General features: G+C 39.8%; 1 protein-coding gene across 8 annotated transcripts in view; it reads left to right on the top strand.

Moving 5' to 3' along the window:
- The window catches only part of BMPR1B (bone morphogenetic protein receptor type 1B), a 362,086-nt gene extending 340,568 nt beyond the window's left edge, over nucleotides 1-21,518 (top strand). For 7 of the 8 annotated variants that reach the window (XM_075929627.2, XM_075929626.2, XM_014576299.4 and 4 more), the window contains 7 exons: nucleotides 1,324-1,420; nucleotides 3,098-3,236; nucleotides 8,809-9,001; nucleotides 9,610-9,907; nucleotides 12,739-12,914; nucleotides 15,026-15,156; nucleotides 17,937-21,518. In XM_075929627.2, the coding sequence (XP_075785742.1) occupies nucleotides 1,324-1,420; nucleotides 3,098-3,236; nucleotides 8,809-9,001; nucleotides 9,610-9,907; nucleotides 12,739-12,914; nucleotides 15,026-15,156; nucleotides 17,937-18,062 (1,160 nt within the window). In that variant the 3' untranslated portion in view covers nucleotides 18,063-21,518. The remainder of the gene's footprint in view (nucleotides 1-1,323; nucleotides 1,421-3,097; nucleotides 3,237-8,808; nucleotides 9,002-9,609; nucleotides 9,908-12,738; nucleotides 12,915-15,025; nucleotides 15,157-17,936) is intronic. The other variant, XR_012904029.2, reaches the window with a different exon arrangement.
- The last annotated feature ends 6,176 nt before the right edge of the window (nucleotides 21,519-27,694 follow it).

Genomic DNA, 27,694 nt, shown 5'->3' with positions numbered 1-27,694 from the left:
TTTAAATGTTTACATTGTTAATGCTCCAAGAGCAGGTAATGTCAGGTTAAAACATGACCAATGTGCTCACAAGGCAGATAGTGGTAGGTAATCTCTGTTCATACTGGATAGGGAAGAAAAGGAAATAGTTGGAGGCAAAGATGGGAGAGAAACTTGGATCTATAAAATAAAAGTGCATGACAGTAAGCCAAGAATCCCCTAGGATTCCCCCTGGTCTCATTATCGTAGTAAATCTGAAACATAATAGTGTTATTCCAGGATGAGTCGATAAGGATAGAATTCTCACAGTTTACTGTATGTTCAGCATTTGTATGGAAGATGCAAGACAATCAGATGGTAAGGGCTTCAGAAAACCTCATCCTTATCTGCATTACAGTGACCACCAGGCTAGGAGGCGGGGGTTATACTAAAGTATTACAGTTTTGAGACTGTGTAATTTCAAAAGAAGATGGTTCAGGATTTCTTTAGTTTTCTTTTTGAAATGAAGATACAAATTTGGAGGTGATCATGAAATTTGAGAGCAGAAAATGGGTATTGCATGCACAGATTAATCCACACTTTTCAGTTATTTTTATATACTCACAGTTCTACATGTGGGTTGTTAATGTTGCATTTCCAAGGAGTTTAAAAGAATGGCTCATCTGCAAGATTTTTTTTCCACAAGTGCAAGAATGAAGAACAAATAATTTTCCTGCTATATTGCTGAGAGATTCAGAGATACTTAAATTGATGTAAATATAACATTAAGGACTGTTAGACATCCCTTTATGTCTTCTCTGCTAGGATAGATACAGTTGAGTATATTAAAAGCTTTTGTTATGACTTTCATAGTTTTCTGAAACTAATAAAATATAATTAAAATAAAGGGGCACCTGGCTAATTTGTCTCCTAGCTGGCAAGATACGTAAAATACTGGTTTATAAATCCCAGGTTTGAGGGGGCATGGGTCAGTGGATTGGTTGAAGAGTTTGCTCCCTTGCAAACTCAGTCAAAAGCCCCAGTGTTGTTACCAGTGATAACGTTTTCTGAATAAAGACTGCAGGATCAGTCAGGCCCTTGATTGCTGTTCCATGTACTATGTTTGCCCTAATCTGAAAACAAGTAATACATCACACGATGTTTCAGGAGGAGAGAATGGAAACAATTCTGGTGCTCTGTATGTTTGTGTCTTTTTACATGTGAAAATACACCCAGAAAGGCAGAATGCATTTTACACCCGACCTAAGGTGAAAGACATCTGAGGTGTATTAACAGAGTAGTGGTAGCTTCTAACACAAAAATACAGCCATTTACCGAGGATTTTTTTATTTTATTTTAATCCAGATTTTGGTGAAGGAAACATTCACCATAAGGCCCTGCTGATATCAGTGACTGTTTGCAGTATACTCCTGGTACTTGTCATCATATTCTGTTACTTCAGGTATGTCTGAAGTATTTAAGCTTTGTCTGCTTCACATTTCTTCTCAACATCACTTTTCCCCTCTCACTTTTCAGCTGTAACATTTAAAAAAAGAACAGGAGGAAGTTGGGGAATGATTACAAACAAAACTGTGTTTTTTATTGTAGGGAAAACTGTATATTTTGCTAATATTAAAATCGTAAAGGCATCAGAAAAATGCTCCATAATGTCTTTTGTATAGCATCCTTCATAGTAAGCAGGGCGGCTGAGCCCTGGGCAGGGTTGGTGGGGGTGACTCTGGGTCCCAGGAGGAGTGGGGGCCTCCAGCAGAAGGCACAGGCCTGGAGGGCTAGCCTCCCCCAGCCAGTCCTTCAGTTCTGCCCATGGCTCCGGTGGCAATTTAAAGGGCCCATGGATCTAGCCACTCCCATTGCCACTGTAGTGGTAGTGGTGCCTGGAAGCTCTGCGTGCTTTTTAATCACTAGGCCCTGGGGCAGCTGCCCCCATTACCCTCCTCTCCCACTGTCACCAGGCCTGATAAAAAGTATGTCCTAAAAAGCTTTCTAGTGGGAAATAGCACAAAGTAGTATACAGTGAAAATGAAAGAAAACAATGGTGTAAAGACATTGTATAGCAAATAAAGCGCATAAGCCTGTTTACGCAGTGCACATAAGGGTGCACACAAACTATACCTAAATGGTTGCATTCGGAGAAGCATTGTCAGCAGAACCAGAGAAGTGATTATTCCCCTTTATTCGGCTCTGGTGAGGCCACATCTGGAGTATTGCGTCCAGTTCTGGGCCCCCCACTACAGAAAGGATGTGGACACGTAGGAGAGGGTCCAGTGGAGGGCAACCAAATGATTAGGAGGATGGAGCACATGACCTATGAGGAGAGGCTGAGAAATTTGGGCATATCTAGTCTGCAGAAGAGAAGAGGGGAGTGTGGGGGGGGGGGGGGGGGGGAGATTTGATAGCAGCCTTCAACTTCCTGAAGGGAGGCTGTTCTCAGTAGTGACAGATGGCAGAACAAGGAGCAATGGTCTCAAGTTACAGTGAGGGAGGTCTAGGTTGGATATTAGGAAAACTATTTCACTAGGAAGGTGGTGAAGTACTGGAATGGGTTACCTAGGGAGGTGGTGGATCTCCATCCCTAGAGGTTTTTAAGTCTCGGCTTCCCAAAGTCCTAGCTTGGTTGATTTAGTTGGGATTGGTCCTGCTTTGGGCAGAGGGCTGAACTTGATGACCTCCTGAAGTCTCTTCCAGTCCTATGATTCTATTAAATGGGAGACAGAAAAGTGTAGGCAAATTCATAAAAATGCCTGGTTGTGATTATAATCAATATGAACAATTCTCAAAATAGCCAGATATGCCCTGGATAACTTCTCCCTTTCTTTGGTCATAAAAGGGTCACAACATTCATAGCAAAAAGGTGGGGCATTGTTTTTAGAACTATTCTCTGAATTTGAGTTTAAAGTTGTACTTGGCTATGCAAAATTATAGGGAATGATAATCAGCCCCTTTCATAGACCTGAAGCATTTTAATTCTGCAAATAGATTAGAAAATATTAATAGATGAATCTAGCATGTACTTCAGATCATTTCTGGGAACTTGTGCATGACTAAAAAATAAATGTTTTCTACTTAGCGTGTGTTCCTCATTGTATTGTCAACTAATTTAATTTTCACTAAAACATAGGCATAAAAGGCAAGAAACCAGACCTCGATACAGCATTGGACTTGAACAAGATGAGACTTACATTCCTCCAGGGGAATCCCTGAAAGACTTGATTGAACAGTCTCAGAGCTCAGGGAGTGGTTCTGGGCTCCCTCTGCTGGTAAGAAGGGAATTTACATGAATCAGTGTTTTAGTTTTCAGATAACTTGATAACCTTGAAAAACTTAAAAAATAACGAATAGTCTAGCAGCCCCTTAAAGACTAAGTGCTGCTAGACGATTTGTTGTTTTTTAAGCTTTTTCCAGTTACAGACTAACTCGGCTACCCCTCTAAAGCTTTTGATAACCTTGGACCTGCTGCACTTTATGACATTGCAGAAGACTCAAGAAAAGTCTGCATTTGAAATACTGCATTTGAAAATTATTCGTTTATTTTCTTTGTCATTTTCCAAATGGATAACTGAGAAGTTACATATTGTTCCTGCCTACCTACATTTAAAGCATGCATCCCCATAGTATTTGAGCAACGTTCAAATTTTTCTTTCTGTCTGTCTGTCTTCTATATTCATGGGGGATCCAGTGCAAAGATCAAAATACTGGGGCAAGTGTGTTCACAGCAACCCAGACTGTTAAGCAGACAGGCTTCTGCATTTCGAATCAGGACACAGAATATTACCATGTACTCCATAGCCTTAGCACAGCCTTAACATAGATTTTTGCGCTTAGTCTCCTAAAGCTTTTAAAAACAGAAATAAATGGAGGAAAGCAAAGTTGTTTGGAGGAATATGTTTTTTTTCCATATGTGTTTTTACTCACCTCCCCAAGTATTAATTTAAACTGGGCATAAGCAGGGTGGATCCTATCAAACTGTCCAGGTCCTAAGATACTACAGGCAGCCAGGGCTCCAATCTGCTCAGTGGGTTGCAGGATCTTTCCTGCCCCAGCTGTGTTCTGCCATACCTGCTAGCCTTGTAGTCACTTGATTGAGTCTTACTTCCTTTTATAAATCAGGAAATACTCCTGTTGCTCCCTGTGCCTAACTAAAAAGTCATAAACAGATTTTCCTCAAACTTATAGCTCATCCAGTGATTTTTTTTTTAAAGAAAAATTTAACACAGTGAAAACAGGTTCATAATGGAAGTTGCATTGCAGACCTAACGCTTTTACTGTGGTGAACACAGTAATATATCCATGCTATTCTTGTCAGATAGTAACCACAGCAATAATCAGTTTACAAGTGCATGGATTGTCCAAAAGGGGATGCCCATTCCCATAACAAATATGTACAATAATTTGTAGTGGAATACACATTCCTTCATTTTAAGAGTTTATTTCCAGTTTTTCTTATTTATTTCCAGTATAAAACATTTGAAATTGCTTTAGAGAAAGCAAACCATATTTTTTGATAGAACTCATAAAATGTCACTTTCTGATCAACAATATTGTCTGTCTTTTGTAGCTCATTTATTTTACTGGATACAAAGGTTACAAGAAAGCTAAACCTTAACCAAGATACTGTTAGGAGTCATTTGGAACCTTAGGGTATGTCTACATTACAGAGAAGATTGAAGTTGCCGCTGTCGATCTTCCAGGGTTCAAATTAGCGGGTCTAGTGAAGATACGCTCCTTTGAACTGAGAGAGTCATTCTGGTCATTGCCGGTAGTCCTGCTTCCACAGGGAATAAGGAAAGTCAATGGGAGAGTGTTCTCCCTTCAGTTTTCTGCAGTGTGGACAATGCCTAATGTTAATTTAAAGAATTTTGACTTCAGCTACACAATTATCATAGCTGAAGTTGCCTATCTTAATTCAACTTTGTCCCGTAGTGTAGACATATCATTAGAGACTAAGGGTATGTCTAGTCTACAGGCTTTTGTCAACAGAAGTTTTGTCGACAGATACTGTTGACAAAGCTTCTGTTGACAAAGAGCATCTAAACTACAGCCAGTTCTGTTGAAAAAGCAAGCCACTTTGTCGGCAGGACAGTGTAGACGCAAAGGACAGTGTAGATGCAATAACGCCTTCTGTCAACAGTACTCAGTCGACAAAAGGCGTTATTCCTCGTAGAATGACGTTTACTGCCGTCGACAAAATTGCTGACAAAATATGTCGACAGCACTCAGCGGCAGTGTAGACGCAGGTATAGTTTTGTCCACAAAAGTCCACTTTTGTCGACAAAACCTTGTAGTCTAGACACACCCTAATAGATTCGGCCATAAGCTTTTGTGGGTAAAACCCACTTCATCAGATGAATTGGAGTGAAAGTTACAGGAAGCAGGTGTGTGTGTGTGTGTGTGTGTGTGTGTATGTGTGTGTGTGTGTGTGTGTGTGTGTATATATATATATATATATATATATATATATATATATGGAAGAAGTTGCTTATGTTAATGAAGCTAATCAAGTCATGTAAAAATTATAAGGTTTTGACTGCATCACAACTGTAATCATAAAATTGTGTTTTCACCACCGTTTGTGAAACCAAAATTTTGTATGAATTTTGCAAACTGCAAGTTTTGTGCTTTTAGCCAAGATGTTTTCCTTCAAGAAGCAAAACCATTTTTGTGACAAGCACAGTCAGAGAAGAGAAGTGAAAAGCTATATTTCCTTAGAAGACCAGTGTCAGTGTTGCATAGAAAAATACAAAAATTGAAAAAATAATGGACTGTTCATGAACAGTTTACAATCAATCTAGAACACAAAAATGTTTTTAAAAACTGTTTGTCAGTTTTCAATATCAAGCATATTTTAAACATCACAAGCTGTTTATGAACAGCAAAAAAATTAAATATAGAAAATAAAATAAGTGGCATGCAATAAATAGGTCGACCAGCTCTAGCAGAAAGAAAGCTACTTAAGGTCTTCCATGTAGTAGTCTTCCTTTTAAAAATTCATAACAGAAATGTGATTTTCATTTTCTTAATATAATTTAATAAGCAACTTTTCATCATTACATATTGTAATAGCATGTGCTTTAACATGCCATTACATAAATTTACACAAATTAAGTTATTTAATGTAATTCAATGATTTTTCAGGATGCATTCTTTAAAATGAACAAATTGGAAAGCAACAATACTAAAATTACATTAGAAAATGTTAAAGAAAAATTTCAGTGTAATACAGCTATTCAATCACTACTTCAAAGTATAAAGGAGAAAAAATCAGTTTAAAAACAACTTAAGCTCCATTTTTTTCTTGGCTTGCACTGGTGTAAATCAAAATAACTGCACTGAAGCCACCATCTGATAGTGTGATAAAACATACTAGAGCTATAAAAATTCAGCTTCCATTTATATGGAAATAAGAGAGAACTTGCAAAGTTGTTGTTACATAGGTTCCCACCCCTACATTTTAGACAGTTTCAAAATAGGCTAAACATAATAGTTTAGCATAAATGGAAAATAGACCTGGCCTGACAGGTTTGGAGTGCCCTTGTTTTCACATCCATTCAAACTGGAGCTGAACAGTTTCAGTCCTGTTCAGCATAATCAAAAGGACCACCTGCAGGGACCATAAGTAATATGACAGCTTTCACCGGGTTCCAGTCAGTTTCAGAGAAAATGAGAGTACCAAATGTTTTTGAAATGCAGTTTTGAATATTTATTTTAATCAGCTTTTTTTAGTGTTGGGAAAACATTGACTTAATGTGACCCATTAAGGATTCACATAACACTGCTATTTGAGTGCATTGCATTTTATGCGATTTTTATGTGGGTGAAGGCAGAAATCTAGACTTACACATTTACATATCTAGAAAATTCTAGTTAATTACCAGAGGTCTAATTAATGCATTGAACTCAAGGTTTTTTTTTAAAAAAAATGTTTATTTTAAATATGAAATAAAAAATGCTTCAGCTCAGGATTGAACTGGTACAAGCAGTTGCCATTTCAACATCCTATTGTACTATCTTGTGACTGGGAAATAGAGGTTGGTTATCTCCTCGGCTTTGAACATCCATGTTTTGTAGGTTGTATAACAACTTTTACAGTAGTTTTCTTCTATGAATTCAGATATCTAAAAGGGTGTCATAAGGAGGAGGGAGAAAACTTGTTCATCTTGGCCTCTGGGGATAGAACAAGAAACAATGGGCTTAAACTGCAGCAAGGGAGGTTTAGGTTGGACATTAGGAAAAAGTTCCTAACTGTCAGGGTAGTCAAACACTGGAATAAATTGCCTAGGGAGGTTGTGAAATCTCCATCTGTGGAGATATTTAAGAGTAGGTTAGATAAATGTCTATCAGGGATGGTCTAGACAGTATTTGGTCCTGCCATGAGGGCAGGGAACTGGACTCGATGACCTCTCGAGGTCCCTTCCAGTCCTAGTATTCTATGATTCTATGAATGGTTAGAAATATGAAGCCTTCGACATGTCTTATTCACAATAGGATAAGTTAGTCCGTCTTTGCTCACAGTGGATTTTTTAGTCATAACCGGTTTAGTTGTTTAATGTATGGACAGTCAGTGTTCCTTAACTCTGTGTCTGATCTGTCATCCTCATCTGAGATTACTCTGCAGTGCTGCTGGCTGCAGTAAACTTCTGGTATAAGTCAACAAGTGCTTTGAATGTAGCTTTTGTTCAGAGTGAAATTACTTGACAAAACTGATGTCAGTGCAGATTTTAAGCTATGCTCCCAACATTGTTTGAGGAAAATATTTTTTATAAATGATAAGGATACATTTGTAACCACCCTGGCCTCCTAACTCCTGCACATTAGCAAACTGTACCTAAAAACTCATGGCTAACATTTTCACCAATAAGAACCCAGAGTTAGGCTCTCAACTCCAATATGGGCTCATAAATAAAAAATGGGGTAGTTTTTTTTTTTTTTTTTTTTTCCAGTAGCTGTTTGGCACCAAACTCCCTTAGTCACTTCTGAAAATCCCAGCCCTGATTCTTAAAGGTGCTGAGCATCTGTTGTCTCCTATTAAAGTCAATGACAACTGCTGGGTACACAGCATTTTGGAAAAATGGGGTAGTTTCTAGAACTGTCTGGGAATTTTCTGTCACTGTTTTTTCAAAAGTAAGTGTGGATTCCTGGGGGAAATGTTGATTTTGCTGAAATTCTTCAATTTTCTTAAGGGTTAGAATCCCTGGTTGGATTATACCAGGATCTCCCCTCTATCTTAGTCATCATGGGAGTCCCTGATGTGTAATGGAAAAGAGGGCTTGCTTGAGGAGTCTAGCCCCTAGGGGAAATTAGGAGCACAAGGCACAATGGCATCTCAGATAGCAACAGATTAATACTGGACCAAAATATTTTATTTCGGTTTGGGAATATCAAAATACTGCTTTTCAACATTTTAAAGTTGATTCTTTTCCAGAACTTTTCACTTAGCCTCAACCTTTTCTAGGATGGTAATAATGTTTTTCTGGCAGCTCTGTTGGTTATTGAGGTACCTAAATATGGTTTTAGGTCCCTAACTGTAAGCTCTTCTGTTTGAAACTCTTGGCCCGTCAGATGTATCTGTGCCTATGCATAAAGCCATGTGTGTTTGTAGGAGTGGCCAGATCCTCCTGCAGATCCCCACACTACAAGAGTGCCTGCACTAGTGTTCCATTCTCTGGGAAGCAGCGGGAGATTCCATCTCCCACAACTCTCTGCTAGGCCTGTGAATTCTAGCCTTGTGCAAGGGTTCCTGTGTTTTTAAGCATGTGAGAAAGAGAGAAGACAAAGAGGGATAAAATGTATGTTGTAGAGTATATTCAAACTGCATTTCTTGGGATTTAACAGGTACAAAGGACTATAGCAAAGCAGATTCAGATGGTGAAACAGATAGGTAAAGGTCGCTATGGAGAAGTTTGGATGGGAAAATGGCGTGGAGAAAAGGTAGCTGTAAAAGTCTTCTTCACCACAGAGGAGGCCAGCTGGTTCAGAGAGACAGAAATCTATCAAACTGTCCTGATGAGACACGAAAACATTTTGGGTAAGTGAATGAAATAAAAGATAAGGGATAATACTGTGTTAAGTTTCTTAGGTTTAATAACTTTGTAGTTGCTGGTGTCCTTTTCTTCATGCCTTTTGTTATCTGCCATGCTTTTTAGTTAAACACAAATGTTTCTCTCTCTATTTGAGAGAGATGTCTCTCTTATGGCTGCTGGGTGTTTGTTTGATCCCTCACTGGAAAATTACATCCTGGAGCAACCAAGAACTGAGTAGACCTTGATTACGCAAACTGCTTTTGCACTCCATCGTTCTGCAAGCAAAGACAGAGAAGGATATTTGTGTGTAGTTCCTTCTGCTCCTATTCACAGTTTAACCCTTAACCTGGGGATTAGAAAGAAAGAATTTACAAACTTTTTAATATAGCCATATAATCACTCAAAGTAATTCTTGTGTATTTTTTCATGCAGTGTAATCCCCATTTTGATGAACTTTAGTATGAGATGTTAATAACTGAATTTAGTAGAGCCTGAATAAAGAACTTGAGCTTGTAGCTAAAATACATAGGTAGCTGAGAGATAAGTTATAGTTGTGTGTGGTGTTTAACAGCCCCGAAAAAATATTAATCTGAAAATCTTTCCCCTCCTATAGGGTTCATTGCTGCAGACATTAAAGGGACAGGGTCTTGGACCCAACTGTATCTTATCACAGACTACCATGAGAATGGCTCCCTATATGATTATCTCAAATCTACTACCTTAGATACCAAAGCCATGCTAAAACTGGCCTATTCCTCAGTTAGTGGCTTGTGCCACTTGCACACTGAGATCTTCAGTACTCAAGGCAAACCAGCTATTGCCCATCGTGATCTGAAAAGTAAGAACATTCTAGTGAAAAAGAATGGAACCTGCTGCATAGCAGACCTGGGCTTGGCAGTTAAATTTATTAGGTGAGTAAAATTAAGTGCATTTCTTTGTCTATGAATTCTTTCCTGGCCCCAGGCTTGTGAATGTCAGCAGAAAAATGGGTGTTTTTAATTGAAAGGGATCAGAGAGACACCATTGCTCTTTCTGTATCATTTTGTGTATGTAGAGTGTGCGTGGCACATCTTTATAATATAGTAGTGGCATGTATACTATGTATTGCATTCTTGTATATAGCTATTTTGTATCTAAATGGTCATTCTAGTATTTGCATATGTATTCAATTTAGCGTAAGCTGTATTTAATAGACAGCTGATCAGTATTATTGACTGTAGAGATGGGAATTGGGGTTTAAAGTAGTGACCATATGTGCGATCAAACATCTGAATAATTGATTGACAGCACATACAGAATAATTGAAATAATCTGTACATGTATTGAAAAGTAGACTCGTTGTGCTGCTCTTTGTTTCATTTCCTTCCAATCAAAGTAAATTGTGGGTTGCATTTTAAGAGACCATACTGGAAAACATGGCTTTTCTTAAGAGTTTAAAAGAAGATTCCATACAAGATTTTAAATTGATACGATTTAGAGTACAGGCAAAGGCAACCTATTTTCCTCTATCAATAGATTCATCTGTACAAATGTCCTTCTTTAGACTCTTCCTAGAGAAAAATAAGTAATTGTTGCTAATTATCTGGAAAATAATAACTTGGAATTGTATCCAAGTAAAGCTTTACAATGTGTAAATGTAAAGGAAAGCAATTTATCCTTTTCCTGTATGTGTTGCCTCGCCTAAATACAGTAACACGCCCAAAGGGTATAAATCAAGAAGAAATAGAACCAACCATTTGTTGCTGTGTAACAGGACACAGTAATACCATTCTTTTATTATGATCCAACCAACATTTATTTCATATGTTTTTGGCCCTACCAAAGTCACAACCATGAAAACGCATAATGGACCATGAACTCTGGTTTCTTTCTCTGAAATGTGGATTTGTATGTGTCTTTACCCTATATTATACAAATTTCACAGGGGAGACCTGGTTCTCAAATTGTGGGTCCTGACCCAAAAGGGAGTTGCAGGTCACAAGATTATTTTAGGGGGTTGTGGTATTGCAACCCTTACTTGAGTGCTACCTTTATAACTATTTGAAGGCTTTGAAAGTAGCACCCTGCTAGTAGCAGTGCAGAAGTGAAGGTGGCAAAATTGTATCATGCCATCCTTACTTCTGCACTGCTGCTGGCAGCAACTCTGGCTTCAGAGCTGGGCTCCCAGCCAGAAACTGCCACTCTCTGGCCAGCATCTGCCCAGATCTGAAGGCAGTACCACCACAAATAGTAGCTTAGAAGTAAGGATAGTAGTATTACAATCCTCTCTGCAATAATCTTGACTCTTTCCCCCCCCCCACACACACACATATACATAATTCCTTTTTGGGGCATGACCTATACAATTACAATAACATGAGATTTCAGATTAAATAGCTGAAATTATAAAATATCTTTTAAAACTGTGAAATCATGAAATATATTATGTTTTAAAATTTGACCAAAATGAGCCATGACTTTGGTAGTACCTTAGGTATACTTAATTCTTTCTTTCCACTGTTACATGAAAACTCATGATATATTATTGTTACTCTAAGATGCCATAGGACTACTCATTTTTAAAAGTGTTCTGTGCTATTATTTAGCTCCAGCTTACCCCTACATGTCTTCTAAGAACCCAATAAGCAGTGGAAGTGATGGTAATGCTGCTAGACAATATTGATCTCCTGTGGTTTGGCAAATTCTCTGGTTCTGTGCTGGTCAGGTCCCCATGGTGTGGACTAGAGAGGTTCAACCTGTACTACTTATGAATTATATCTCCACTCTTCACAGCATTATCAGTGTGACATGTGACACATTTGACTAGATTTGTCCTGCATTATATCTAAGGCTACGTCTAGACTGGCATGATTTTCCACAAATGCTTTTAACGGAAAAGTTTTCTGTTAAAAGCATTTGCGGAAAAGAGCGTCTAAATTGGCACGGATGCTTTTCCGCAAAAGCACTTTTTGCGGAAAAGCGTCCGTGCCAATCTAGACGCGGTTTTGCGCAAGAAAGCCCGGATCGCCATTTTCACGATCGGGGCTTTTTTGCGCTAAACAATACCGCATTGTCTACACTGGCCCTCTTGCGCAAATGCTTTTGCCCGAACGGGAGCAGCATAGCATTTCTTCAAGAAGCACTGATTTCAGACAGTAGGAAGTCAGTGTTCTTGTGGAAATTCAAACGGCCAGTGTAGACAGCTGGCAAGTTTTTCTGCAAAAGCAGTTGCCAGTCTAGACGCAGCCTAAGTGTTTTACATTTGAGATGAGGAAAGGTTAGGCAAGATTAGCTTCTTCCTCTCAGGCCCAGCTTGGCCCAGAGTTAAATACTATTGCCCCAGCTTTTTAGTCGTCTCCATTAATTGTTAAGACATGAATGCAGTGGGTAGTATAGTATGTTAAGAAAGCAACATTAATGAAGATTTGATTGTTATTGCCTGCATTAGAGTTGAGCCTAATGACAATGAAATTTCACAAATGTTACCAGCATCCCTGCTGAGTCCTATCTCTGTTGTGGGTTCTACATTCGAAAGAGTAATATAGCCTCAGGCAAGTAATCCTTTTAAGAAAGATCACTGTTCTCACTAAGTAGTTTTCCCTGTAAGAATTGTCCCATTAAGATTATGCATTATTTTTTACCTTCTTCAAGAATAAATTTTGTTTGAATTTGTTTTTTTCCTACAATTGGTTGGGATTTCAGAGGTCTTTTTTTTCAAGCTATTTTGTATGTTTGATCCTTCTCTTTCTTCTCTTTCTTTTAGTGATACAAATGAAGTAGACATACCACCAAACACCCGGGTCGGAACAAAGCGCTATATGCCTCCTGAAGTGCTGGATGAAAGCTTGAATAGGAATCACTTTCAGTCATATATCATGGCCGATATGTACAGTTTTGGACTCATCCTTTGGGAGGTAGCCAGGAGATGTGTCTCAGGAGGTAAATGGCAAACATATTGTTGGTAACTGAGGCATGGCTTTTCTTTGTAACAACAAACTTCCTTAATAAACCATAGCTTCAGTTCCATCCCGTCTTTCTGGGTAGTAGTTTCTGTTGCAATAAATTAAGCTGGGTAAACACATTGGCAATCCAAAGCTTATTAATTTCTACTTATTTCAAGCTTCAATCAATCATAATGTAGCAGCAAATATTTACACCATGTATAATAGTTGATTTAAAGATGCAGTGATTGAGTCATCATTTTAGTGGGAATATGGAGATAATTTGAGGGCTCTTTCAGAGTGGTAAAAATTTAAGCTGGAGAATAAACGCTCTGGTACTTGAGCAGAAAAGGGGCTTGTTACTGCTTGGGTGTTACAGTTAACAAATGATTTAAACTGACAACTATTATGGAGTTGACTGTTATCCTCTCTGTCATCTTTGAAGAAACACAAGTTCCTTACCAGGCAGGTAGAAATACAGCCAGGATGGAGGAATTAGTAAGAGGGAAGACTGGCATCTACTGTGTTGTCATCATTCCAACAACATCCTGAATTTTTTTGGACATCTGCCATCCAAGTATGGAATGAGGCCCTAATATTGCAGTCGGAGGCCATATGTAGTCACTGAGGCTCTTTGTAGGCCTGTGATTACACTCATGTGGCTCAGATTGCAGGATCAGGCCCTAAATCCACTCCTGCTCAAATTATGAGATCTGGATCCCAAATGGTATTAGTCAGGCCACAAGCCTAGAAAACACTCACAACAATAGCTATATCACCCATACTATTCCTAATTTAATCTGGGCGGAGTGTTTTTGGTTTAGATTCATAGTTGCATATTTTACGGACATGATTTAATATGACTTTTAGAGCTGCAAATTGGATGATTCCATTCTCCCTTCTTGCATTCTCCCTGCTGTTTCATTTGCAGATACTCTTTTTTGCTTCAGAAGTTAGAATAAGTATAATATTTGGTTCTTAGATAGGATTTTCCACTTGTATATCTAAAAGAGCTGTGCAAGGGAAGTTGGGGAAACTGAAGCATTAGAGAGGCGAAAGATTTGCCCAAAGTCACTGAGCTGGTCAGTGTTAGACTGGGAGTAGAACACATGGCTGGTCTGTCACACTCTTCAGTGCAGTTGTATGTTACTGGTTTGGAATGCCTGCTTGGTTTTTAGCCCAGGGGAGGAGCTGCGTGTACATTGTGGGTCAGTTGATCTCTGTATTTATAGCTTATAAAGGACATTAAAATGCTTCTGGGTGAAGACAGTTACAATAATACAAACCACTATATTTTAAGTAAAGGAAATGGCGTATTGTAACATTTTATAAAGAGCATACAAAATTAATTGTTTGAGAGATACTTTCTTGGTAAACACTAAAAGTGATTATCATGAGAGTCAATATTTGCCAGCTACTACTATAGTGTAATATGTAAGAAACCACATAAATTCCCCTTCATTGCTAATGGCGATGTTATTAAAATTGTTATTAATATTTAGCGGTTAGAATGATCACCATTAAAAAGTCATAATTTACCAACAATTAGTACACCAAGCATCTGAGATGCTGCTTTTTTAAAATTATTTTTAGACTAGAGAAATTAGGCATATAAATTGTTGATCATTATGATTACATGCACTTTCATTTAGTTCATTAATTTTTGTTGTGATTTATAGGGGGTGTGTGTGCATGTGTATAGTATACACACTCTTTATTTTCAAGGGATTTTTTTTTTCTTCTGAATCTTATTCTGGTAAGCCACAGAAGTATGTTTATCACAGCTGAATGTATTAACTTGAGAAACTGGAGGCTGGAGCTGAGGAGTCAGTTTCTTTTACTTACACAGCTGTTTGCCCCTGGTTTTTTTTTCTGTGCCATTTGGCCTATATTTTACTTCATTTTCTTCAAAAAGATGACTCCCTCCCCAAAGCAAAGTTGAATTAATAGCTCACATGGATCATACCCTTAGTGTCTATGCTGAGCAAGACACCGCTAGGTGTGACAGATAAGAGTCCAAGAGGGCGTAGTTGGTGTAGTCCAAATATACTTAGTCCTCTGGGATTTTGACCCTGCAGTTATGATGCATCTGGAAAATGTTTCTTTCAGGAATAGTTGAAGAATATCAGCTTCCATACCATGATCTTGTGCCCACTGACCCCTCCTATGAGGACATGCGGGAGATTGTGTGCATTAAGAAGCTCCGTCCCTCGTTCCCCAATAGATGGAGCAGTGACGAGGTAAGAAGTCCTCTAAAATAAAGCACATGCTTTATTATGTTACTATTTATTTCCCCCGTCCCCCAACCTGTGATGATTTCATTCAGAATAAACAGGTGGGATTTTCATTCATAGCACTGTGCCTATTCGGAAAGGCTGTATTGTAAGAAGTGCTTCCACTGAAGTAGATGCTTTGATTCTTGGAGAATCTGACCTGATGTCTTTTCAGAAAGATGTGTTATGTTTTTACTACCTACCAAGATAACACAGTGAGAACTGAATGCACTCAAGACTGTATGTTTAGTTCTGCTGTTCTCTTAGACCTGTTTTCCCTTTCCATTGTCAGAATTAATTATGGTTAAGGAGTGGCTAGCCAGAAATTCAGCCTACTTTGAAAATGACATGCTATACAGGGTGTACTGGTGTCAGCTTTGTTTGTTTTAAATTAGGCCTATAATTGTCATTAACCTTTTTTATAAGAGCATTGTTTCTGTTGCTGTGGTAGCTAATCAATGTACAGCTTTTGCTTATGATCACACGTGTACAGTCCTGACTCTAGTAAGTTTAACTTTGCTATTTGCATACAACACCACAGCATGCAGGGACAGCAGACAAAAACATTACTTGCATACGCTTGTTTTTAAACACAACCAGTCCTGCTGACAGAGAGGAGGGCGCGGGCAAAGGGGCAGTTGCCCCAGAGCCCAGCAGTTCAAAAGGGCCTGGGGAAATTACTACCGGAGAACCTAGTGGTACACTCCAGGTGACTCTCAGGGTAAGTTGGGGGGACCAGCATCGTGCGCTCCAGGCAGCAATGAGAGTATGTCTAGACTGAACTCTAAAATCAAAATAAGATACGCAATTTACGCTACGCAAATTGCATATCTTATTTCGATTTTATTTTGAAATAGGCTATTTCGAAATTTGGCATGTCTACACGGCACCAAATTTAGAAATAAAGCTCTATTTCGAGGCGTCCCTTATTCCTTGTGCAACGACGTTTACATGGATACTGAAATAGCACGATCGTTATTTCGAAAATTATTTTGAAATAGTGGACGCATTCCTTGGATATGGGATATCCCAAAGTAGCCTTACAGTCTAGACGTACCCTGAGAACTGGCTGCCCCAGTCCTGTCCCACCCCTTTTGGGAGCATAGGGACCTCCCCCCCCCCATCTCCCTCCCCCACACACACTTTGCCCAGAGCACTGGCAAGTCTACTGGTTTCCCTGAACACAACAAATAGACTGATTGTGGGTCCACTTGCTTTTACAGTATACCTTTTACAAATGGTAACAATGCATCTCTACCTCTAAATTTGGGTGTTTCCCCTAAAAATGGGATCTAAGAAACTGCATTCCCAAGTGTACTTGTATTTTCTTTTATGGAAACTGGTTTTGAGGGGAATAGGGGATCTGAATTCACTCCTGAGAGATTTTATAATGGATTGAAATTCTGTTTTGGATTAGTAGACCAATAATTGACGTACTGCAGACAGACTTGCCGACTGTTACAGTGATGCTATGCAGAGGTCATTAATCTTGTTAAGGGGTACAGTGTAATGCTATTATTGTAGAAGACAGCTGTGACTTGGGAATAACAGTGTGTGTTTGAGTATCCTGCAATTAGATCAAAGATTTAAGATGCAAGAGTGGTAAGCAATCTTAGAGTGAAGCATGGGTTTAAGAAAAAAAAACGCATACATCCCTAGAAATTTGAATACTTGTGGTTCACACAATGAAGGGACCATCTCTCTGGCACTGCCACTGACCAAAGCTTAAAGAGGACTTCATCTCGTGAGACAGGCAAATGAACAGTTCTCTTGTAGTGTTGTTGCTTAGAAAGGCTTTGGTGCAAGGGGATAAAGAATATAGTGTGGCTGCTACCATGCGTTGCATATGGGGCATGCTTGCTGAGTGGGCTACTCTTCACCAAGTGGTTGGCACAACCAGCTCCAGGCTCCACTCCCAGGGGCTATCAAATAATTGTGTAACTGCTAAAATTTGATGCTATTTCACAACTATTTACTTTCACAGTATCTAACATTCCTATTGCATACAGGGTGACATTTGCTCAAGTACAGATGGCCTGCAAGAGCCCTCTGTGCCTATGGACAAAGAATAGACAGAAAAATAGTCTGTGCATCATGTCCTCTGCACTTCCTTTCCGATGACAGGCCCAGTGACTATCCCCTACTAAGCTGGTACAAAAAAAGAAATTGTCAAAGTCAGGAGACATCCGTCTACCAGACTCCTTTATACTGTGGAGCTGAGGGTAATACAGAATAATATCAGGTGGATGAGAAATCCTGCAAGAGGGTTGGGAAGGACAGCAGCCACTATTCCAGCGCAACAGCTGTAAAAGTGACCGTGTCCAGCCTGTACTGGAGCACTAGCATCATTTTGCAGACTGGGAAGAGTCAACTCTACCCATGACCCATTTAGTGGGCTGCTTTCTACATCTACAGCCCACACCACAGGGAAGTTATCAGAGAAGTTCTCCTTAGGCATCAGGTAAGGGAGATGGAGGAAATGTTGTTCTGCTATTTGATTTTTGAGCCAAATATTGAGCCCAATTTGTCCTTAAGTATGCAGATTTAGGGACATGTTGAGAACTGGAGTCGATATACAGAAAATGTCATCCCACTGTGTGTGTGCGCCTTTATTTGTTGCATGGCACCTGGCGTCAGTTTTAGAGGACATTTGCCTTTTTCCTAGAGTTTTTCAGGACCGCCATCAACTTCAGTCTTGCATTCCAGCTGGCCCAGGGGTAATCCTTTTTTATGTTTTCTTTCCACAGTGCCTAAGACAAATGGGGAAACTCATGACAGAGTGTTGGGCTCACAACCCTGCTTCTCGGCTCACAGCCCTGAGAGTAAAGAAAACACTTGCCAAAATGTCAGAGTCACAGGACATTAAACTCTGATTCAGCAAAAGACATCCCTTGCCAGAGCCCATAAAAACTGACTTTCCCTGGTCATCAGAGGACACGAAGAGGATTCTGAAGCCTCACTAATATATAATCTGAACACAGTCATACTTCAGAGCAAATACAGATTTAACATCTTTTGAGGAGAGGATCCTTTGCAAAAACAGCAGACTTGGACCCACAAGATTGGAAGAAGCTCATTCGCTCCCTGTTGGCACGGGGAAATAACATTTCAGTAACTGGCTCAAGATTATGCATGTTGCTTTCTGTGAAAGCCTGTTACTATTTTATTTTTTGACCGTTTAAAAGAAGATACTGCTTTAAATTTTATGAAAATGAAACTTATGGTTAGATGTAAAGACCTATATTGTTACATTAAAAAGCAGAAGAAACTGTGCCTGAAGATGAAAGTAAAGTGACTTTTTTCATTTATAAAAAGATTTGCACTCCAACAAAACAATACAGAACAAAAATATTCAGGAGAGGCTGTGAAGTTAAAAGAAACGATAAAGGTAACTGTCTTAATGCCACCGTCCTACAGAGACCACTTTTCATAGTCCTGTGTGTTCTGTTCTCACAGGGTAGGCGTGTCTTGGTTAGAAAGATTCCGTTGTTGAAAGACTACTTTCCTGACATTCTGCCAGTAGCCTGTTGCAGGCAGAACTTACAGTATTGAAGATAAACAGAAGCCATATATCAATGGCAGTTCTATAGGCCTTGTTCTTCATACGCCCTTGGGGTTCTGGTTCTGTTAGGAGCTTGCTTGGAATAGGTTCTAGCATGATAAGCAAAAGCACATTTTTTCTAGCCTTTCTTACTGAAAAATAAAGCATTTTTATAGAAATGCAAATGAAAAGACCAGGTTTGCTGAAGAACCAATTTGATTCATCCTACCAGCCTTTCATTTACCAGAGAAACCGCTGGTGAGTGAAGCTGCTATGAGGTGTATATACAAACATTGCATAGGAGAAAGGCATTGGATTATAACGTGAATATTACCAGCACAGATAAGTGTTGTATTCTTTTGTTCATATGAATATGAGACACTCATACGCAAGACAAGTGTGAGTTCCCCTTCAGCATTTAAATGAAACATTAGCTCTTTTTTGGCCGGAAAAAGTCCTGTTTTTTCTAGAGGATTTTTTTTTAATGAAGTGTCTCGTCTTAATTTCCTGTTGATAAGGCCTGAAAGGACAGAGCTGATGGTAGTTAAAATTTGAGTGCGTGGTTTGGGTTTATATTATGCAGGATTGGACCCTCTGCATTTCTCTGTCAACCCAAACCTCGAGCTGCAGTTAGTGGAATAAGTCTATCTGGTCCAAGCATTCTCCGGTTATAGAGAGTAGTTTGTGGTCTTTATAGATAGAAAATACTAAGTTTTACTGTTTATGATAAAGAAAAATCCCATGGTTGCTACAGAAACATGAAACCATTGGGACAATGTATTTGTTTTGGACTCTTTCTCCAAGTCACTTGGGAATTGCTATTCAAATTACTTCTGAACATTATCAGGTCCTATCACTTTTGTTTTAAAGCCCAGAAATGCATAAATATTAATTTTTTAAACTGCATCTGAGGAGTGACAGTTCTAACATTAGGAACATTTTCCACAATATGTTTGTATTTGGGAGGAAGTTAACAAAAATCTAAGACTAAAATTAGTTCCCTAAATCTGCGCTTAGATGCTCAACCAAGAGGCCTGAGTTCCAGAAGTGCGGCACACCCAACAACTGTGGGAAACTTTTCATTGGGATTAGCTGAGGGCTTAGCACTTTTGGACCAGACCACCAAACTGTGGATTTCGAGCCTAAGGTTAGGCTCGCATTTTTTTTAAACATGGTGTGAAACTTTAGCTTTATTACTTTAAACTTTGCAGTAACCTCTACGCACCTGGGTGGTTTTGCTCAGTCATGGAATCTTCCACTCCAGGACTGGTAAATCACTGTGAGTTCATAAAGGAATTTTAAAGTACAGGTTGAAACTCTCTTAACCAGGATTCTCTGGTCTGGCAACATCCATGGTCCAGCACAGATGTTGCAGGACCAGAGAATCCCAGTGGCGGCCAGTTGCAAGGATTCCTGCGGGGCCAGCAAGGCAGTAAGCTGCCCACAGTGAGGTGATGGCAGGGCTGTCCAGCACATGGCAGCAGGTCTGCCCTGTGGGACCCAGACCCAAGTGTGGTATGGATGGCTGCCCTACAGAATCCGGAGCCTCGGCTGCTCAACGGGTTCAGCAGGAGGTAAGGAGCTGGCGGGGAGTCCTGCGGGCTGAACGTGGTGGGCCGGCAGCCGGGGGTCCAGCAAAATCCCTCATGTGGGACCGGGTCAGGTCCTGAGGGTGTCGGACCAGGGAGGTCCAACCTGTACTACTTCAGTTTGAAATATTATTATCAGAATTTCTCATTTCTTGCCATAGATCTCATGGTTAAAAATGTTTGAGAAATTCTAGATTGAGAGAGAGTATAATACTCTGAAATATTTTAGTCAGAACAAGTATTGTTTCTTCTAATTTTCATATGATTTATTGTCAAAATCTAGCTGGAAATGGGGATTCTTCCTTATCCTTCTTTTGTCTTTTATTTTGTGCGATTATATTGAGTTTAGTTTTGAACTAAACTGGTACAAATGCTGTTTTGATTGTAATTGGCGTGCTGGATTTATCCTCAGCATTCACATGCTTCTTCTTTTCCCATTGTGGACAAACCTGATTTATTTGTGGCACCTAGATAAATGTAATTGGAGTTCAGCTTCCAGGGGCGGTGTTCCTTGCCATACTGTAACAAAAGAGAGAGGCCTCTTTTCAGCCAGATCATTTGTGTATGTTAAGATGTTCAGGTTTATATGTTAAATATATATTTAGTTGAAAGTCAGAATAACTCCAGTATGTGGATTGAGTAAAATATTATGAATGATAAAGCACTAAATGAAACATTATTTATTTATGAAAATGCACAGGTTGACAAGTATAACAGTGTGAGGAGATGCTCTTTTCCCACAGACTTGGCCACATTTTGCCCTCAAACCACAATTACCAGATGTTTGGTTAGCTGTATGCAAGTAACATTCAAATTGTAAGTGCTATGTGGCCAACACGAACAGAGTCCATTATTACATGTCAGTGGCTTAAATCCTCTTGATTTCATTGCACATTATCTGCATAGCAGCTACAATGGGAGAAGAAAACGTGGAGGAAAAGAGCATGCAACAACTGTTATCCCTTCTCTAGCACAAATAAAACTATTTGTTTTGAAGAAAGGTTGACAACATAAGGATTTTTCAGAGATTAATTTGTGTTCTTTTTTGGGAACCAGTGCCTTATGAAACCTGTAAATACTGTAATTCTAAGAACTAGGGAACAAACGGTTATGGTGTACTTATTCGAATTGTATATGGTTGTGGTTGTTTTTTTTAACATTCCCCAAATAAAAATGGTTCAGTCTCCTTTTAAAAGATATCCTTTTTCCTTTTATTTCTTTCTCACTTTTATGAAAGGCACCAACTTTATGAATGAAAACAAGCCAAGACAATTTTTTTTCTGGCTGCTTTTCTTATGCCAAAGAATAGACACATGATGGCTTTCGCATGGGCTGGTCTAAACCAAGGTGGTGTGGTGTTCCATACACGAGGCAGCATTACACAACCTACTAAAGTGTGGGGCTCCTCCAGCTATCCAAATCAGTCGAAATCAAAGCAGAAGCACTACTGTTACATGTGGGTACGTTCAGACCTCATGGTACGAAACTTGTAAAGAAATTAGAATGTTTAATTAAAACAGCATCTTTGAGTGGGTTGGAAAACAGACCAGCATGTAATAAAGGCAAATAGAGCAACCCTATGAGTGACAGCAATCCTGTTGACTGACGGAAAAACTGCAACAAACAAACCGCTTGCCTTAGGGCAGGACGCTTCCTTGTGCTGGGCCGGGAGCATTCTCCCTGCCCACTTGCTCCTCAGCTAGCCAACTCCCCCCTGAATTGCACTTTGTTTTTAATAGCCAATTTCAGTTGGATCTAAGTTCTGCTCCGGCTTGAACCAAAGCAGAGCAGAAGATAGAAAGCAATTGGGGAAAAAAACCATGCTGGAATGCTGTGGGAGGACACTCCCAAATGTTCTCCCTGAAACCATAGAATTAGTGCAGAGTAACAGGTTATTAGCCTTTATTTCCTGCAACAAAGCTTTGTGCCCACCACAATATCTGCCACTTAATTTATTAAATTGCAGTGACGGATGTTAACAGTTTTGTAACACACTGTTAACACAAGCACTGTACATGGCTTGTCTTTTGCCTGTAAGGGTTAAACTCTCAGACAGTGGGTCCTAGAGAGCCTCTGTGTGTGACCAGAGGAGCGCTGAAAGTCATGGACTGACCCTGGAACATACTGAGCAATATCCATACCGAAGGAAGGACTAAACCTGGGAAACAAAAGATTGTACTGAGCCCATGTGACACTCCCCCACACCTTCCACTGTTTTTAACCTTTTTCTTTCCAGTTGCTCTATAATACAGGTTACAACTCTTTTAACCAGGACTTTCTGGTCCAGCAACATCCATTGACATTTAGCAATTCTCACGTTGGCTATGTCTACCCTACAGGGTTTTTGCACAAAAACCCGCGGAGCATCCAAAGCTCAAGCGTGTTTTTGCACAAGATAATGTACAGTAAATCAAGAGAACAGAGGGGCTTTGTGGTATAGGTAATTCTCTTTCTAGGAGGAATAACTCCTTTTTGCGCCAGAGTTCTAGCGCAAAAAGGTGTGTGTGGACGAGTAACGGGGGTTTTGTGCAAAAAAAAAAGCCAATCGAAAAAAGCACAGGTGCTCTGCTGGCTATTCTGAGAATAGCCATCGGAGCTTTCTTTTTAAAGAACTGGCAAGAGTAATTCTTAGGTCTGACACTGGGTTCTCTAAGTACAAAACAGGCTGCACCAGTAGCTGTCAAACACAAGCAGTTTATTTCCTGACAGATTTCAGCTATACCCCTTAACTAAAAGAAAAACATTATAGGAAAAGTTGCTCTTATGTCTCTTCTGCAATCTGGGAACCCCATTCAGCTGCAGACAAGTGGGAAGTTGTCTAGGCTTCTGAGGCATTGGTACCAGAGTCCATTGGTGAGGTCCAAATTGCCATACTATTGGAAGTTTATATACAGGTTTTTCATCCTGTTTTGCAGTTTGGAACTTTCAGGGGGTTACTTATCACATGTTACAGTATGGCTTGGCTGTTGACTATCGATCTGGTACTGCTTGTCCTTTGACCTTGTTTACATGATTAATACATCTGGTTAAGCAATATTGTTTCGTGTTCCTGTCCTGTCCTTTCCCCTACTCTTATCTATAACTTGTTTTTGTTACAATAGCAGCACCACCACCTATCTTAAATGGTGTATGTTCCTGAAGGCTTTTTTTCTGGCTCATCAGATATAGGAGGACGGGGGAGGATTTGTGCCTCACGACCGCTATGCTTTCATGTACAAAATTCTTCTGCAATTAACCCCTACACTTCTGAAAAAAACTTCTTGTGCGAGAAGCCTGCAGTGTAGCCGTGGCCTTTATTTCTATACTCTTCTAACCTCTACAGTGTAGCTTTCTTTCTGATCAGCCCATTTTTCTGTTCCCTATGGACTCTCTACTTACTATTAATGTATTTGAGGTGGGGGTTCATCTAGTTCCCCCGCTTCCTTTGGGATGCAAATTTCAGATGTTGTCTATATAGATTGGAAGAAATTCTGAGCTTTCCCCAGTTAAGACAGTGTCTCTCTACCCCATGGTTAAATTTAAAAAAAAAACCTAATGTTCTTATAGAAAGATGAAGGGGTGTAGATGGAAGCTACCTGCTTCCTTTTCTAGTTTTGGTCAAACCATCTCTGCTGAAGATGGTTGCCACACTCTACTAGGACCCGTTTTTTCTTTAAGAAGCATTTGATTTTGTGCCTCCAAAAAAAGTGTATTAATGAGAATACCACTAGCACCTTGTACGTCAGTTTTATTCTACCTCATCACTCTGGAGGGCTACTGTTTCAACCACAGAAAGGCATTTAACATTAAAAGTATCTGTTTTGAAGGAAACACGAGCCAACTATTGTATTTGGTGCACTGTCAGATCATGCAGGTCTCCATTTTCTTTGAAACACATTAAAGTGATGGCCAAATTTATCTGATGTCAGTGGGTCCTTTAGGAGCCCTGAATGAAATTTGCTAGAAAGTATTTCTACCTTATGTTCCATGCCTATTTTTATGTATGACTGAGTTCCACTAAAGTTGATGGAGCTACTGTGGTCTTGATTCGGCAACCTACATCAGCATGTGCTCACTTCATGGTAAAACTAAACTGATATCCGCATAGTCAAGTGTTTACCCACAGATTTGTATTTCACCCAAGATCTGTGATCTTTTGGTGCACAAATGATACTGCAGCCCTCCTGAGTTCTAGTTTGTAGGAACTGCTGCCCGTGGCAACTTAAAGACTAAAACATTTATTAGATTTTGTGAGCTGGACCCACTTCTTCAATGCAGCTGACTAGGGATGTAAGCAAGTAGTCCACTTCTTGACTATCCGCTAAGGCTAAGCTTATCAGGAAGTCGAGTACTTGACTACTTGCTCCCCCCCTTGCAGCCTCTCTCTGTATGAGAGGAAGCAAGAGGGAGGGACAGGAGCCAGTGCTGCCTCGCCTCCCCTGTATGCAGCCAGCTCTGGGGTGCTGCAAACAGAGGCTGCTGCTGGATTAGCCTTTGTTCACAGCAGCCAAAAGCCATGAGGCTCTTCCTACATTTAAAATGCAGAGCTGCAGTGGTCTGGAGCCAACGCCAGCCGGGACTGAGTAATCCTGGCTGGTGCCGGCTCTGAGAGCTACCCCTGCTGTGGTTCTGCAGAACGGTTTCCCCTTATAGACTAATCGTGTAGTTGATACAAATTGTTCACAATTAGCCAACTAAGCTGTCTTTAACATCCTTACAGCTGACAAAGTGGGCTCCAGCCCATGAACACTTATGCCCTAATAAATGTATTCATTTTTAAGAGCCTCATTGTAGTTGCTGAAGCAGACTAACAGAGCTATCCCGCTGAATTTGTACACGTTACTTCACTAGCATTAGTAGTTCAGTAACAAACGCCTATATTTGCAAAAATGCTTTAGAAATGAACATGTGCAGGGCCTGGTTCTGTGTCCAATGAGACAGAGCATTAGCAGTCTTTTTATTCCAAGGGGACTATTCTCAACAACTGCAGGGTAAGAGAATTATTAATTGTTTAACACACTATACAGTAGCTCAGTGGCTTAGGATTGGAAGGATTGCTTTGAGTGCCAAAAGAATGAGCCTGTGTATGAAAAAGAGTCTATTAGAGGATATATTCATGTTTATGGGAAACTAAAAAAGGAGCATGAAATAATTTTTAATCAAATTGATGACTGTGACTTTTTGAAAATGATCCAAGAAGCTGGGTTTTCCCTTCCACTGCTGCACAAAGTATGAGAAGACATTTGATCCAGTTTCATCCCTGCTAAATCACTGAGGCTAACCAATTTAAATTTGAGCCCTTTCTCTGAAAAGCCAGGGATGGGGATTATAAAATCACCTAGTTAACAATGGCTGCAAGTTGTCATGGAAAAATAATAGAGGAGGAGGTTAGCTTAGGGTCAGTATTTCAGTTGTGCTGGGTCACATAATTCACAAGAGGGAGATCAAGGATAGGGTAGGAAGAAACAGTAACAGGAAACTTGGAAATGGCAGAGGTGTATAACGACTTTTTTGTTTTGGTTTTGACCAAGAGGAAGGATGGTGATGGGATGCCTAACATAGTGAATGCTAGTGGAAATGGGGTGGGTTTAGAAGTTAAAATAAATAAAGAACAAGTTAAAAATGTCTTAGAAAAATTAGATGTCTTCAAGTCACCAAGGCCTGATGAAATGCATCCTAGAATTGTCAAGGAGCTCATAGCTGAATGCTCAGATACCTCCTCTATCATCTCTGAAAAGTCATGGAAGTCGGGAGAGACTCCAGAAGACTGGAAAAGTGAAGATGTAATATCCACCTATAAAAAGGGAAATAACCCAGGAAACTACAGTCAGTTTAACTTCTGTGCCAGGGAAGATAAAGGAGCAAATAATTAAGGAATTCAGCTGCAAACATCTGGATAACAATAATAGCCAGCATGGATTTGTAAAGAATGTAGCATGTCAAACCAATCGGTTGGACATGGAGAAGCAGTGGACATGATTTACCTAGACTTTAATAAAGCATTTGCTATGGGCTTGCATGACCGTCTTATTAAAAAAAACTAGGGAAATTCAACCTAGATGGGATGACTATAAGGTAGGTGCATAACTGTTCGAACTAACGTTACTCCTCAAAAAATGCTAATCCTGGAGAAAGCATGCTAATGAAGCACGGGATATTTAAATCCACGCTTTGTTAGCAACTTCGGTCGCCTACATTTGCATCCCTAGTTCGAACTAGGTTGCAAGTGTAGGCGTACCCAGAGTGTAGTTATTGATGGTTCACAGTCATGCTGGAAAGGTGTAACAAGTGGGGTTCCACAGGGGTCTGCTTTGGGACTGGTTCTATTCAATATCATCATCAACGATTCAGATATTGGCATAGGTGGTACACTTATTAAGTTTGCAGATGATACCAAACTGGGACACGTTGCAAGTGCTTTGGTGGATAGGGTCATAATTCAAAATGATCTGGACAAACTGGAGAAATAGTCTGTGGTAAATAAATAGGATGAAGTTTAATAAGGACAAATGCAAAATACTCCATTTAGGAAGGAACAATCAGTTTCACAAATACAGAATGGGAAGCGACTGTCTGGGAAGGATTACTGCAGAATGGGATCTAAGATTTATAGTGGATTATAAGTCAACAGTGTGACACTGTTACAAAAAAAACTAACCATGATTCCGGGATGCATTACAGGAGTGTTGTGAGCAAGAGATGAGAAGTCATTCTTCCGCTCTACTGTGTGCTGATTAGGCCTCAATTGGACTTTTAGTATCCAATTCTGGGCACCACATTTTAAGAAAGATGTGGAGAAATTGGAGAAGGTCCAGAGAAGAGCAACAAAAATGGGGAAAGGTTTAGCAAATATGACTTATGAGGGAAGACTGAAAGAATTGGGCTTGTTTAGTTTAGAAAAGAGAAAACCGAGAGGGGGCAGCATTTAAGCACCTAAAAGAGTTTTCAAGGAGGAGGGAGAAAAATTGTTCTCCTTAACCTTTGATGATAGGAGAAGAATCAACGGGCTTTAATTTCAGCAAAGGAGGTTTAAGTTGGACATTAGAAAAAAACTTCCTAACAGTCAGGATAGTTAAACACTGGAATAACTTGTCTAGGAAGTCTGTGAAATGTCTATCACTGAAGATATTTAAGAGCAGGGCCAATAGACATCTATCAGGGATGATCTAGATAGCACACGGTCCTGCCATGAGGGCTGGATACTGCGCTTGATGACCTCTTGAGGTCCCTTCCAGTTCTAGTAGTCTATGAATCTTGCCTTCCAAGGTAATCCACTGCTTTAAGAAACAGTGGGTTAAAGTAAGAGCTGTAGTTTGAGCTGTGTTAGGAGCTCAAACCAAGCAGGTAGGAGCTGTGGTGGGTCCCGCAGTGGTTCTAGCTTTTTTCTTAATCAAGC

This window comes from Pelodiscus sinensis, chromosome 4 (genome assembly GCF_052426305.1).
Source record: "Pelodiscus sinensis isolate ZL-2025 chromosome 4, ASM5242630v1, whole genome shotgun sequence".
NCBI lineage: Eukaryota > Metazoa > Chordata > Testudines > Trionychidae > Pelodiscus > Pelodiscus sinensis.
The sequence above is the reverse complement of the archived record's forward strand: the minus strand, read 5'-3'. Positions and strand labels throughout refer to the sequence as shown.